This window comes from Humulus lupulus, chromosome 9, assembly GCF_963169125.1.
Source record: "Humulus lupulus chromosome 9, drHumLupu1.1, whole genome shotgun sequence".
Classification (NCBI taxonomy): domain Eukaryota; kingdom Viridiplantae; phylum Streptophyta; class Magnoliopsida; order Rosales; family Cannabaceae; genus Humulus; species Humulus lupulus.
In genome coordinates, this window is record NC_084801.1 from 18,724,609 (window position 1) to 18,738,952 (window position 14,344).

Sequence of the window (14,344 nt, forward strand, 5' to 3'; positions counted from 1 at the left end):
TGACAACTAGCATAAACCACCCGCAGGAAGAGAAGAGTGAATTCTAGAGAACTTTTTATTTTTATCAGAACTATGGTAATAGCATTTCTTCTCCAACTTGTCTACTCTTTTAGTCTCTCTTAACTTCTTAAGAAAAACTCAAACTGAGAGCTTTTCTCAATGAAAAATTAAATAAAACAAGGTTTATAGGCATATCAAGTTAACTTATCCTCAGCACAACTCTGTTGGAACTGAACCCTCAACTCTGAGTTATTACTTACTAGACTTTCTTTATCAATAACTCAAGGATTCCACTAGAGTTTATTATAATTTCGTCTTGCTTACTCATTTATTGATTTATTTTAAGGGTTCATTAGGAAGCTGTTTCCTATTATGATAAATATTAAAAGCCAGTAGTATGAAGAAGAGAAATTGCAAGATCAGAATCTTCTATCGACCCTAATTTTTTTATGTTTTCTCCTTAAGGAATCAACTTTTCAGATGATGCTAATACCTCATAAAGCTTAAACTAGTACTTAATATATGAAAATAGGATCTTTCTCCTCTATGATCATCGCTCTCAGGCTCAGCTATGCTAGAAACAACTTTTGTTTCTTTAAAATACGAAAATGACCATTATATATATGAAATTGCATAGCTAACTATAGCATTATATATATTATATGATAGGGAGCATATGAGTTAATGCAGAATTAAAAGAAGTCAAAGAATTAGAATAGAGGAGGAAGACACTTGATGCTCTGGAAAAAACAACAATTAGTTACTCCTATTGCCACTGCTAATAAACTTATGTGTGAGATATGAATATGAGAGAAGGCATAGCTCCATACCTAGGGAATCTGTAGAGTGCCAGAGGTGTTGTTGCCGGAAGTCTTACCTTTAAAGTGAATAACAAGATTACTACAGTAAATTGTTGCTGCAGAGTTTTATATGTTTTTTTCTTTCTGATTCTTTGATCCCTGAAAGTTTAAGATCCGCAACTCAGTTGATTAGTAAGAATGACCATAACCAACTAACCAACCAAATCATAATGCATATGAGACAAAAAAGCACAAAAGAAAATCTTACTATCAATCAATATCAGCTTTACCATTCTTAGTAATAGAATAGGAAACACACCTATCATGTTTTGACTCAATAAAGCTCCATGACTTAATCGATTTTTAATAAACACACCTTCTCACCAATTTCCAAAAATAAACTACCACTAACTATTATTATTTTACTTATGCCAAATACATAAACCATCAAAAGGAGCATGTGCACAAACCAGTACAGTTAACAAATTCTTTAGGGAAAATAAAATAAAATAGAGAAGATAACATCTTGAATACATCTTTTCCCCTACATTGTTTCACTTTCAAAAAAGAGAAATCAAGTTAAAGTGTATCCAATTAATATGGACTTTAGTACAAGTGAATCAACATATTTGCCTTAGTCATAGGCGTATATGTAGAGACCAAATAAACAATAATCCTATTAATTCAAGCAAAAAAAGTAACATAAAAAGTTTAAAATAAAATAAATCTCATATTAGTTCTAATTAATCCATAAAATCTAACATTTGATGTATTCAATTCCACATCTTTAATAACGTAGTAGAGCGCATAAGATTACTTTTATTACTATATCACAATGAAAACATATTAGTTCATAGACACTGAAAAAATATATAAGAATCAATAAATACATATATCCAAGATATAATATCCAAAGAGATATTAATGCAACAAATTATTTTGAGATGAAAAATAATATACCATAAAAACTCAATGGGTAGGACATTCAAAAATCTTTAGGTACAAGAAAACTCGATAAATAATTAACATAGAAAAAAGACCTTACCTTCAGCACATAGTGAGCAATTTCCTTCACTGTCTTATAGTCACCTTTAGACATATAACTTGCAGTCAAAGCCTACAAGTAAACAACTCATAAATCAACAGAGACAAATCATGTGCAGATGTTGACTATGCAGAGAGAAATTTCAACAGATTTAAAACTAAAGTATCCCTCTATTATTGACCAGTATGAGCAAAAAAAAACAATAATAATAAGCAGAACTTTGCCAAAACTAGTGGTCCAAAACAAGGGCAACTTTAGTAGGATCAAAACATTATAGAAAGCAATATAAGTCAAAGAAAGAAATAATACCTATGAAGATGCACCCAGGGCATCAATCAGAAGCGAAACAGCCAACCATACTTGTATGCATATCTGATGAGCAGCCATTGCAACCGGGCCTTGACGAGCAGCCATTGATGTCCCCAAAATCATGGTTGCTAGAACAGCAAGAGTTCTTCCAAGAAGAAAACCACCTATAACATCCCAAAATATATGAAAGAATCAAATAAAAATATAACACCTTAGTTATAACAGGCAAAGAAAAAGGTCAACATGTCTAAAACAGAGAAATAGGTAATATTTTAGCTAAAGAAAAGTAAACTAAAAAACAGAACATACTATATATCAACTGACTGGTTATGCTTCAGTCAAATTGTAAGACAAGAAAGCATCTTCATACAAAAGAGGGAAGTTCAATGACATAAGGATTATTTTTATTTTTTAATATTTTAAGAAAAAAATGAAAAACAAAACCAAATTTACCAGATTTTATGTATCCTCCAAATTGTAATGATCCCATCTTTGGAGGCAGTAGTATTTCTCTCTTATTTAGAAACCATAGCATTAAGAAGGTGACAACATATATGAAATATAAACATTCGAGCACGATCTTATGTCAAGGGATTATCATAGCAAAAACTAAAGAAAATTTGCAATGCTAGTCAAAGAACACGTACTGAGACACAACTGTGGAAATTGCTGCACCAGTTGCACCCATTTGGAAAGAATACATAAGTATGGGAAACAAAATCACAGCTAAAAGATTCCCAATACCTGCATACACAGCACCACATGAACTGACATGAAGAGTGGTTCAACTTTGAAGAAATGGAAAAGAACGCAAGGACAACAAATTGAAGACATAATAGTGACATATCTCACTTGCAAGTAATTACAATAACACTTTCCTAGACATAAAACATGAGTTTTTGTATCCTTAAACCCATGGAAAACTCCTTGAAGAGCCAAAGACACTACAACAGCAGGAGCACCGAGAGCCCTTAGTGAAAGAAAACGCTGAGCAGGAGCCTGCATGGGTGAATCCTGTTAAGAAACTGATTTTTAGAACTACAACTATTCTTAAATTGAGATTTATATACCTGAAAAAATAAAACTAAAAAATGCCTAAAAGGCCTCCAAAAAGCAAGCAAAATTATCCCCGCCGTTACAAGAATGACATTACCCAATTAAACAAAATACAAGTATATTACGGCAACCAAAAGTATATGGAGTACCTAATAATACTAACAAATATGCATTTATGCGTATATCTTCATGCAGAGATAAAAGAAACCAGATTATTAGCCGATATGCCAAGTATGCTGAGTGTTTAGGGCCTTACTGATGTTATTCCCATGATATTTAGAAACAAGCCAAATCCCAAAGACAAGGCTAAAGCCTCAAAAGTACCAATCATAACAGCTAGCAGTAAAGTTGTGGACACGGATGGTAATTGTTTTCTTTCTGCTATTACATCAAAAGGTCTACTACCATTGCTACTGTTGTTTAGAAAGTGGGTCTCTGCACAGCAATCAGTTCAAAAAATAGAAGGATAGTCATTTCTATCTCAATCTTTAATTTGGAACAATACTTTTCTATACAATAATAAATTACAAGGGCATTAAATTTACCTAAAGCAGAAGAATTATTTTCACTTCTTGAAATGTCTTCAGCAACAAAAGAAGTGGCAACACTGAGAAGAGGAATATTAAATAGCTTTGAAATGTAGTTAAAGATGTTCACATAAACACCATCTGAACCCAACTCCAGAGAGCCTAAGAAAAAAGGAAAATGCAGAACATAAGGAATAGTCAAGATATCACCTAGAGTAGACCTACGGATATCTATAAATTCACTCTTGAGACTAAAAGCATTCAGAATTTTACTACAAATAATTAAGAACAAAATTCCAAAACCATAGAGGAGAAGAAAAACCGTCAGACGAAATCAAAATCTCAGGCAATCTAGAGGTAGTGAGAATCTTAAATGAATCAATGAATCATACCTAATCTACCAATGTAAGCAGTCTCCATAAGCTGTGCTAAAGGATCAAGTGCTTGCCCCGCAATAGCAGGTATAGAAAGCATCATTATCTCACGCTTGACATCCGGAGAATGTAATACAACGCTAGGAATTTCTGCCAATTCACTATCATAAGGAGACGAGAACCATTGATGAGTCAAGAAAATGTGCATAAAATGCAGAAGACTTGAAAATTTCATAAAAACAAAAACATATAATACATCAAGTAGTAGTCTTACGAAGCACCATTGCCTCCACCGTTAAGAGAACTCTCATCTTTAAAAACCAATCTTTCATCAATCTTAGATGAACTGGCACCACTATCTGAACTCCTCTGATTACTGACCACGGGGAAACGATTCTTTCTACTAAGGGTCACCAACTGATTGAAACATTGTCTGTGCCTTCTGACCAAATAGCAGCCCCCAACAATATCTACATGGCCTAACTTCTGCCTACTAGTAAAAGCAACAAATTTACCCGAGTCCCCTATGTGCACTGGAGCAACAAACATAAATCTCAATGCTTTCACCAAATACACAACAATCTCAACCAGATTGAGATTGTTAAACAAAATGAAAAACACCCTTTTCAAAATTAAAACAAAAAACACACCCTTAAATCGACCAAAACAATGGAAACAGAAAATCAAACAACCCCATTAGATTTATTCCCAAATTAAGCTCGATTAGCATAAAACACCAATGACCCAGATCAATAACACCTGAAACTATATATCCTTACCTGGCTTGCCAAGACCGAAGAGGAGTGAAACAACCCAACGAATGGAACCCTACTGACAGAGAGATAGAGAAAGACGAGAGAGAGATGGAGGAGATATGAGGGATGGAGGCTGAGATTTGAGGGATGGAGGAGATGTGAGCTCAGATTTGAAGTAGGGATGCTGAAACCGAAGATAGAGTTCGGACTTTGCTTAGCCGAAGAAGAAAATGGTGAGTCCGAAATTGGTGTGATTTTTTCTGAAAAAATATGTATAAGTGGCGGGCATTACCGCCTTTTTCTTTTGCTACATATATAACATTTACCATAATACTTTTTCATTTCTATTATATTCATGTGTTATGGAAATGGGTATTTGCTGTAGTGCACGCTCTTGAAAGTTTCAGATCCGAAGCTCCATGCCCTGAAAGTTTCAGATTCGAAGCTCCATGCCCCTGAAAGTTTCAGATCTAGCGTCGCCCACTATGTGCTTGAATCTATGATGACAACGTCAAGCAAAGCTTCCACTATCTCTTCGAGCAGTTTTGTCGCGTCGAGCCTCTGCGCCCAACTCTAACTTCATCTTCCCATGTTGCATCCACCATTGCTCTTCTTCAGCGAATATGGAGGAAGGAGAAGATGATGAAGAAAAATTCATTTAGGTTTGGGCTTTTAGTTCTTATTTTTAGGATTTGTTATTATTTAGTTAGTAATTCCTATTTAATTAGTTTTAGCTTTATTTTATTTATCAATTTAATTTTGTAATAATTTAGTTTAGTTATAAATTTGATTTAATTTTTGTTATATAGTTGAGTTTGTATATTTTATTTAATTAGTTTTTATTTTATTTTTTTATTTTTTAATTATTTTTATATTTTAAAATTATTTTATTTTATTTTTTATTTTAAAATGTATTTTTAATAATATAATTAATTCATTAATTAAAAAACTCAGAGGTATTTGGTCATATTTTAAAATATTTTGACTAAAATCTTGTCCAGGGTATTTTGTTCCATTCTGCAAAACGTAGGGTCTGAAATGTCATTTAATAAAACACAAGGTCCGATTGACAACTTTTTCAAAACAGAGATCCAAAATGATATTACCCTTACAAATATAATCTTATGTAAATTGATATAAATATCCTAATATAATTTTATAACATAAACTCTATTTCTTAATACACCCTATGGGTGTGCAAAAATTATTCAATCCAATTAGAATCGACCAATCCAATTACAACTGACCACGAAATTTAGGATATCCAATTATGATTAGATCGAATCAGATTTTGAAGATCCAAATTGGATCGAATCGGTTGTTGGATGATATATATGCAAAAATCTAATGCATCTGAACCGATCCAATTGTATATATATTTTTAAAATATATTTATTTATTTAAAAATATTTATTTATTTATTTATGATTATGCTTATAATTTATGTTGTATTTGTACGGTGTTGTATTATTCTGAGCAAATTAGTCTTTTTTTATTTATATTATTAGGAAGTATTTAAATAAATTTCGCTAGATTACAACTTCAAAAATATTGAATGGATCCAATCGAATTAAATACATAAGCAAGGGACACATCCAATGGATATAACCGATCAAATCCAATGAATAATTGGATCGGATCGGTTGAGACAAGTAAATTGGATTGGATTAGTTGTAAAAATCTAACATCCAATGGATAGTTGGATCGGATTGGATAGGTCTAAAAACATTGGATGTAATCCAATGAATAACCCTAATGCACCCCTCTTTAATACATTGGGTATTCAAAAAATTAGGTTATCAATTTAAGAAACCAAAATTATAAAGAATATAGCTAATGAAAGAAGACAATATGGATGTGGGTGTAGAAGATTATGATTTTATTAATAATTTTAATTCTCATGAGGTAATATCTTTTTATTGTTAATATTTGTATTTTACCGTATACATCATACATATGAAACTCTTCAAAAATAATGTTGTAGGGTATTTTTTATTTATTGAATTTTATTGTTACATATTTTTATGGGATGTGATTAAGTGTTTTTTTCTTTCAGAGGGGTTGAAAAATAAAAATTTCAATATAATGTTGTAGGGTATTTTTTATTTATTGAATTTTATTGTTAAATATTTTTATAGGATGTGATTAAGTGTTTTTTCTTTCAGAGGGGTTGAAAAATACAAATTTCAATATAATTTAGTCACAATCCTGATAAAATGCTATAGATACTAAAATTTAACAATTTGAAGTTAATCAATATATTAAAAAAAATTAACCCACCAAAATAACCAAACTAAATCAAATTTATAACATGCTGTCTTGTCCCATATCACTTGTTATCACTTATTTTTAATTTTAAGGCAACTTCATAGCTACTAATCAACAAAATAACATATTTTCTTATATTAAAAGCTTTTTTTTTTTTTTTTTTTTGTGTATTGTTAGATGGGACCCTTGTTAGATCAATATGTTACATCACTGTTCAAATTTTTAAACAATTTTCTAATCACTAGATCAAAAATAAAAGACCAAGACTGAGAGACGGGTGAAATGGCTACAAAGACAGACATCATCCATACCCTAATTTGCATTCACTTGATAATATTTAGTATTAATTTGACCAAGACCAAAAGAGGGCCATTCTTCACCTTTTCGTGTTACTGGTCTATATTGCAAATAACTAACCAAATTCATTTTCATCTTTTACTATACACACAACATATCATCCACTGTACAAGTACTTGGATAAACAGGTTCTGAACAATAATTTTGCCTTGCCATTGTTGAAACTTTAGAATTTTCAGAACATAGAATAAAAAACTCAAGCACAGAACTGTTGCCTAGAAGGGTAAAATCAAGATTCACAAGATTAGTTATGAACAACTCAGCTATATCTGCTAATATAAACAAACAGAAAAGATGCCTACATCCCCCATATTACCAAAAACAAAACTTGCATGCATAATAACCCAAACACCAGGATCAGCATTTTCTCAAGGTTCAACTTTCAGTGCTTTCCAATTCAGCATCACAGGAATCTTCTGGTTTAATATGGCTAAAACAAGCCTCAATAGCCTCAACATTGCCCCAAGAGAAATCCACAAGTGTTTTGAATACATTTGGGAGACTTGTTTTCAGGCTATTTAAAGTCATGGCTTTGGTTGCCTGCACAGAATTGTCATATTGAGTCTTTTCATTTTCCAATTGCTTCTTTAAGGCTTCTATTTTGGCATCCTTGAGTGTCAAAGGATGTTTGGGGCTCAAATTCGAGAGTATGTCTTCGCCCTCGAAGCTACCCTGAAGTTTGCTCAACAACTCATCCCGCGAGTCCATTTCCTTCTGAAACCTTCTATCTATTTTTTCAAATTTTCTCTGCAAATTGTGCTCCTCTTCTTGTTGGAGGACTATCGAGTGGATAGCTGAGCAAAGACCCTTAATGGCCTCTGAGGTTGCCTGAAAGGATGAAAAGGCAACAAAGACGATGGCATCTCAAGTGGAAACATCATAGACAATTAAACAAATTATCAAAATTAAATGTTTCAAGAGGGACCATTTTAGTTTAATAGAAGCAAAATACTCGTGGGGGCAATGATCATCAAAAGTACTGATCTCAGAACCAGACAATAGTATGATGAATAGATTTATTTTCTAGAAGGATAAAGTGGATTAGCAATTATGTCAGCTAACATCAAATTCTAAGAGATTTCAAAAATCCCGAATACCAAGGGTATTATTAATGTAAGCATATAACTAATCCGAACAAGAATAATGTGAGCCAATAAAGAATACTAATCAAATAATATAATCCTTAATGCTAATTAGTCTCTACTTATTATCAAAGCAATGTCTAGCTGTGAGCATATTCAACATTGAGAAAATGGCACAACCACTTTTGTTGTATTTATAACAAAGTGTAACTTTTGTCCTATAAATTCAGCTAACATATTACTGTAATTATGATGCAGAAAAGATTTTTAACCCAACATGTCTATTACCACTACCCCAAGAAACATGTTACCATCCTGAGTAGTATAATATCAGTTCCAAACATAAAAATCTTGTGTCTAACCAACAAGTGAAGGTCATCATAACTATTAATTAATTTAGTAAAAATTGTGTCTTATTTTTTTGTAACAGTGTTAACTTCCATGGACAAGACATTAGATCGTGTTATTCTATGCAATGTAAGCTTCCAAAAATGCAGTAGTGAAACGAATAAGTACCTTGTCAGGCAATCTATCTACAGCAAGTTGCCATTGATCACACAGGCTTTGAACCGCAGACAAGTGAAGGCTCTTTCGATGATCATCTACAATACTGTTAATGAGTTTGATCCACCTACAGAGAGTTCTCACATACTCCCGTTGAAAGTTTACAACTCTGCTGAAGTTGTTATACCAACAAATGACCTCAGTTTCAAGCTGAACTGCAGCTTGGCGATGGTTAGCAGTACTCGGATCCATCTTTTGATTGTCCCCTAAATGCTTCAATAGTTGTGATTTACGGTACTGAGCTTCATGACTCTCATACATTGTTCTCCACATCTGTAACAACCTACAAAATGATTCATTCAACTACATGAGAACACAAGGTGGACTGGGTTTCACGGCTGAGACTTATTGACTAACACAATTTTAAGAAAGGTTGGCTAGTCTTGTACCCGTAAGCACTGTATTTTTTCAAGTTTCCTTTATTGCTTTTAACGTGTGCTTGTGTGTTTTTCCATGTAATTCCGAGCCTACTGTCAACTAACTAATATATGATTTTTAAAATGTTGCACCAAAAATACTGAACCTTTCTCATACATTATCAGATGAACTGCATAATTTGAATTTAGAAGAATGAAATGGAGGGAAATACTTATTTGTCTTTCTCAATAGGAATTTGATAATAAGGTTTTTTTATAGAAAATTATAATGTCTTCCCGTCTTTGCATTGAAAAACTTAGAATAAGACCACACAATATAGATATTAGAATTTTCATATATCTTACCCGGAAGTTATTGCAACCAATTGAGGATACAACTCGTCATCAATGAGATGCAATATAGAAGCACAAGTCCTACTTATTGTCTGTTGGAGATGTGAGATATCAGCCTCCAGACTCCCAACGCTCTGCCGAGTTTTATCTGTCTTTTCCCAATCATAGTTTTCAGCCTCTTGTTTTTGCAGTAATGAGGATTTCTTTTCAAGCTCTAACTTTGTTATCACTTCCTCCTACATATGTAATAAAATGATTATATCCATGGGAAACAACTTTTGAAAAAAGAAGAGACTCTAAAAGGGTGAGTGTTCATTGAAAGCTAACTTTTCCATGCATATAAACAATTCAAATGAAATGCAGAAAAATCAACACTAGAAGAAAAAAAAAATACAAAAGGAAAAAGTAGAGACATTATATTATAAATGGTTGGAGAATAGACAAGGAACATTTCTTATTAACTATGAATTGATTTAGAATCTTATCAAATATAATAACACTACAAGAGACTTCTTACATATGGGGATTAAAATAGGATAATCATTAAGCTCTATTTCCATTAGAAAACATATCTAGTTGCCATAATGACCATTAAGAAACCAGAATATCCAAAACTACATACATACATTGTTATAAGATCAAATAACTCAAAAAAATTCTAAAGATAGGAAAAGGTATTTGTCCTTATTAAATGCATACCCATTTCATTTAACTTATAATATGGTAACACTTTGCGACAATGAATGATTTGATTTTCCACAATTACCTAGAGCATGAAATTCAAAAATGTTTTAAAGTCTGGTGAAATATTATAGGGTCATGCACTCATATGCATATTTTAGTTGCCAATAATTCTAGCCCAAAATTGGCAATCTACGGATGATGAGCACACTTTATGTAATTAGGATCGGTATCACGAGAAAGCCCTTCCATATCCTACAGCAATAATAAGCTCATTGTATAATAAGCCCCACCATATACACACAAACTATTATCATTTAACAATTTTCCTTCAAAAAAAAATGCATGATTTTTTTGGCTATATATTTACCTTGACTGCCTTGTAAAGTTTTTGTTCTTCATCGTGTAACTTTTTAAGTGTGACACAGTGAGCTCCAGGCCTGCATGGTTCATTAGAACTAACAGAATCAACAGAATCCTTTGTAAACTGAAGTGACCTTGATGACCAACTCCATGACAATGCACTAAAGACCTTTGCAGTATTGGAACCTTTCCCTGTAAAGAACCAGTAGTCAGTTATGCAAAGAAGAAGAGGAATATGATATTTTTAAAAGAAAGTTACAATATTTTGTTGCTTCTGCATATAAGAAATTTGAATACACAAGAAAGACTAAGTAGCCAATTTTGCATAGTTAGCAAATATATTTTTTACCACATATATATAAGTTATAACAAAAGCAATAAGCATAAAGTGAAAACATATGTTTTCATGAATTGGAAACAAAAAAAAAAATTATTACATCAATGACAAGCTTACTGCAAAGCACCACCATCATCTAATTTCTATTATGGGGAATTCAAAGCCTCCACAGAAGCATATGCTCGAAATCCAATATTATATACATAAAACACAAATACCAATACACAATAGGCTAGAAAGCACAAAGTCCACATATTTTAATAGAACTACCTAAAGAGAAAACCATTTAACATCGTCATGTTAAAGAAAATGGTAAGATCCGATACTAATGTATTAAAAATTAAGAACTTATTAATTATCAAGCGCTTGTGTGTATGTGTGTATAAATGCAGTGAATATACAGATATATTCAGTAATTGTTGCAGCCATTTTTTTAACCCTGAATTATGATCTATATAGACTTGTATATAAAATAGAAAACAAAGTTTCAATAAGATGGATAAAAGGATCATGAATTTACTCTTGTTCTCTTTGAAATTGTGAGGCAGAAACATATCACTTCCATTTATGTCCATAAGAACAGTGATTTCTTTTACACCAGCTGATGCTTTCAAGAAATAGTCATCCAATTCCTTGGCTAAATCCTCTAAGGACTTCTTGCTTCTAAAAAATACAGTGGTCCCATCTGCTGTATCTTTATCACACCAGCTCATTGTAGATGAGTTATCATCAACAGACCCTGCAGTTTGTAGTTTATTAGGAAGTGCTTCAGTAGCAACAACATCTGCAGTAGAAGCTTTCTCTTCTGGTTCATCTTCCTCAAAATCTGTCTTAGTCTCTGCCCAGTTTTCCTCATCTACTGGTTCCATCATTTCTTCATTTCCCCAATAAAATGGTGAAGTAGAACAAAAAGGGTCCCAATCCAACGACGAGCTTATGATCGGAGGAAATTGCATGGTATCATACTCATTCTTTTTTATTTCCTCTTCATCAGTTTCTTCCACCGGAGGAGGTGGTGGTGGTGGTGGTGGTGGTGGTGGTGGTGGTGGTGGTGGAGGTGGTGGTGAGGGTGGCAATGGCAGGCCTTCAGTGGTATTTTCAATCTCCAATGATTCAGATTCTGTGAATTGTCTCAGGGTTACACCAGTGTTCTTCAATGCCTTTAAATAAGCCAATTGGGCATCTGCAAATTCTCCTCTAAACCCCACTAACTGTTTCATTAACCTCTTTCTCTGCTTGCAAATCTGAACCCTCTCATCCTTGTCAAACCTAGAGGCAACACAACCCATTTTCTTCTCTATTCTGTTTTGACTTGCCAAATTTGCTTATCACTATCCAAGTAAGGTCAATACCAACACCAAAGTCTAATCAGATCACAATGAATATCAACTTTTGGATACCATTAAGTATAAATGACTATCATATTAGGAGAAAACTGTGCTAAAAAATCTCCTATTGTACACTCTTTAATCTTCAATTCTTTCCTCAAAAACCAAAATGCCCCCAAAAAACGTGCCAAAACAACTGCTTTAAGTTTTCAATTCTCACTAGCTCAACTTTTGTTGATCTCCTATCGTTACTCAAGGAATTTAAAGAAAACAAATAAATCCAGTAAACTGAGAAAAGTGAAGAAAACAAAAATGCCCAGCTCCAGTTCAAAAAAACGTACCAATAAAACCCAAGAAGTTCCAAATGAATGGGTTAGTTCCTCCAAATATCCCTAGTTACACATGCCTAAAGGGATAATCAAACCCATACCTTACCTCCAAATCCTGAATTTCCCATAACAGAAGAGCTCACAGTCCAAAATCTCAGGCAGGCTCCAGAGAGATACAGAGAAAAGATCACCAAATAAAAACACTATGTTCAGAATCTCTAACAGAGTTCAAAGCTAGCATTTTTAAATTCAAACCAAAAGCTAAAAGTCAACAACAGTTACTAAGAGGATTCTATGAATTTTAGCTTTAGGAAAACAAAAAGACAAGAAGCAGGGGTCCTGAATTAGAAACTGTCAGAAAACAGGCAAGAACTGGTAGTACTACATTAAAGATGAGATTTTTTTTGTTCCAAAGATCAAATCTTTAAGAAGAAAACCCCACAAAACCCTGTTTTTATCTCATGCTTTTTACATATTAAAAAAACACCAAAAACCCAGAAAAAAGGTAGTAAAAGCTCAAGCACGAGACTCGAGACCCAATAGCGAAAGAAGCATCCAAAGCCAAAATTAGTACATTTTAACACATACCCATTACATAATTTTATACATTCTTTACACTCATGACAGACAGAACCTCTTAGCTTTGGCTTTATTACTCTATTTACATTCTTAGTTAAGGAACCAAAAAAAAAAGACCAACATTATCACATTACTTTATTGGTTGTTGAACATTATATTTCATATTACTTCTTAACTAAGCAAGTTATTAGAGCATGTTTTGCTTAAGCCAGGACACCATTAAAGTGGTTCTTTGACTACCACGTGACATAATAGAAAAAGACGTTTAGTTGAGTACTGGCTGGCGCATTTTAGCACGAACAGTAGTGCATTTTAGCAATTTGAAAAAAATAAATAAAAAACTGCAAAGATATAAAGAACCAGCCCATATTTCCAAAAACCCACCAAAACTAGTTCGCTGGTGTTGTACTTTTCTTTCTTTCCTGTTTACTCTTTTCTTTGCCTTTATAAAATAAAAAAGCTCTTTTTTATGACTAATAATGGAGAGACCTGTACTATTGGTGGCACACATACAAGAAAGGACCACACCACAGCATTGTATTTGTAAATTTTGTATTGTGTATATTTTCTTGTATCTTTTTACACCTGTGGCATTTTGTCATAGTCACTCACTAGAGTACAGATAATAATACTCATAATAATTAGTAATAATAACAATTATTCATGCTGAATTTAAATTGTTACACATTCTCATAAATAAAAGTAAGTAAAGTCCCTTTATGAAAAGCACTACAACTGTTTGATAGAGTCTATGCAGCCCTCATAAATAACACTACATTTGTCAAATATTCAATGTAACCACTCAATTTGGCATGAGTTCATTCATGTGAGATCTACTACCTATCTTTCTCTCTCCTCCTTTCTTCCAATTCACTTTAGT

The 14,344-nt window shown here is 32.8% G+C and overlaps 1 protein-coding gene and 1 pseudogene across 1 annotated transcript; both read right to left on the minus strand.

The window, feature by feature from the left end:
- Positions 1-1,651: 1,651 nt before the first annotated feature.
- On the minus strand, positions 1,652-4,259 carry LOC133799484 (protein DETOXIFICATION 45, chloroplastic-like; annotated as a pseudogene).
- A 3,284-nt stretch (positions 4,260-7,543) lies between these two features.
- LOC133802605 (protein ALTERED PHOSPHATE STARVATION RESPONSE 1) lies at positions 7,544-13,807 on the minus strand. Its single transcript, XM_062240953.1, has 5 exons — positions 11,749-13,807; positions 10,899-11,083; positions 9,860-10,083; positions 9,090-9,420; positions 7,544-8,319 (listed from the first exon to the last, which is right to left on the minus strand). Exons 1-5 carry the CDS (start codon positions 12,515-12,517, stop codon positions 7,867-7,869), a joined length of 1,962 nt encoding a protein of 653 aa, XP_062096937.1. The 5' UTR covers positions 12,518-13,807; the 3' UTR covers positions 7,544-7,866.
- Positions 13,808-14,344: the final 537 nt, after the last annotated feature.

Coding starts and splice junctions, on each gene's coding strand:
- LOC133802605 (XM_062240953.1), bottom strand. CDS start 12,517: ATGGGTTGTGTTGCCTCTAGGTTTGACAAGGATGAGAGGGTTCAGATT. Junction 9,421..9,859: donor TTGGTTGCAATAACTTCCGG/GTAAGATATATG, acceptor ATCATTTTGTAG/GTTGTTACAGATGTGGAGAA. Junction 8,320..9,089: donor TAGATAGATTGCCTGACAAG/GTACTTATTCGT, acceptor TCATCCTTTCAG/GCAACCTCAGAGGCCATTAA.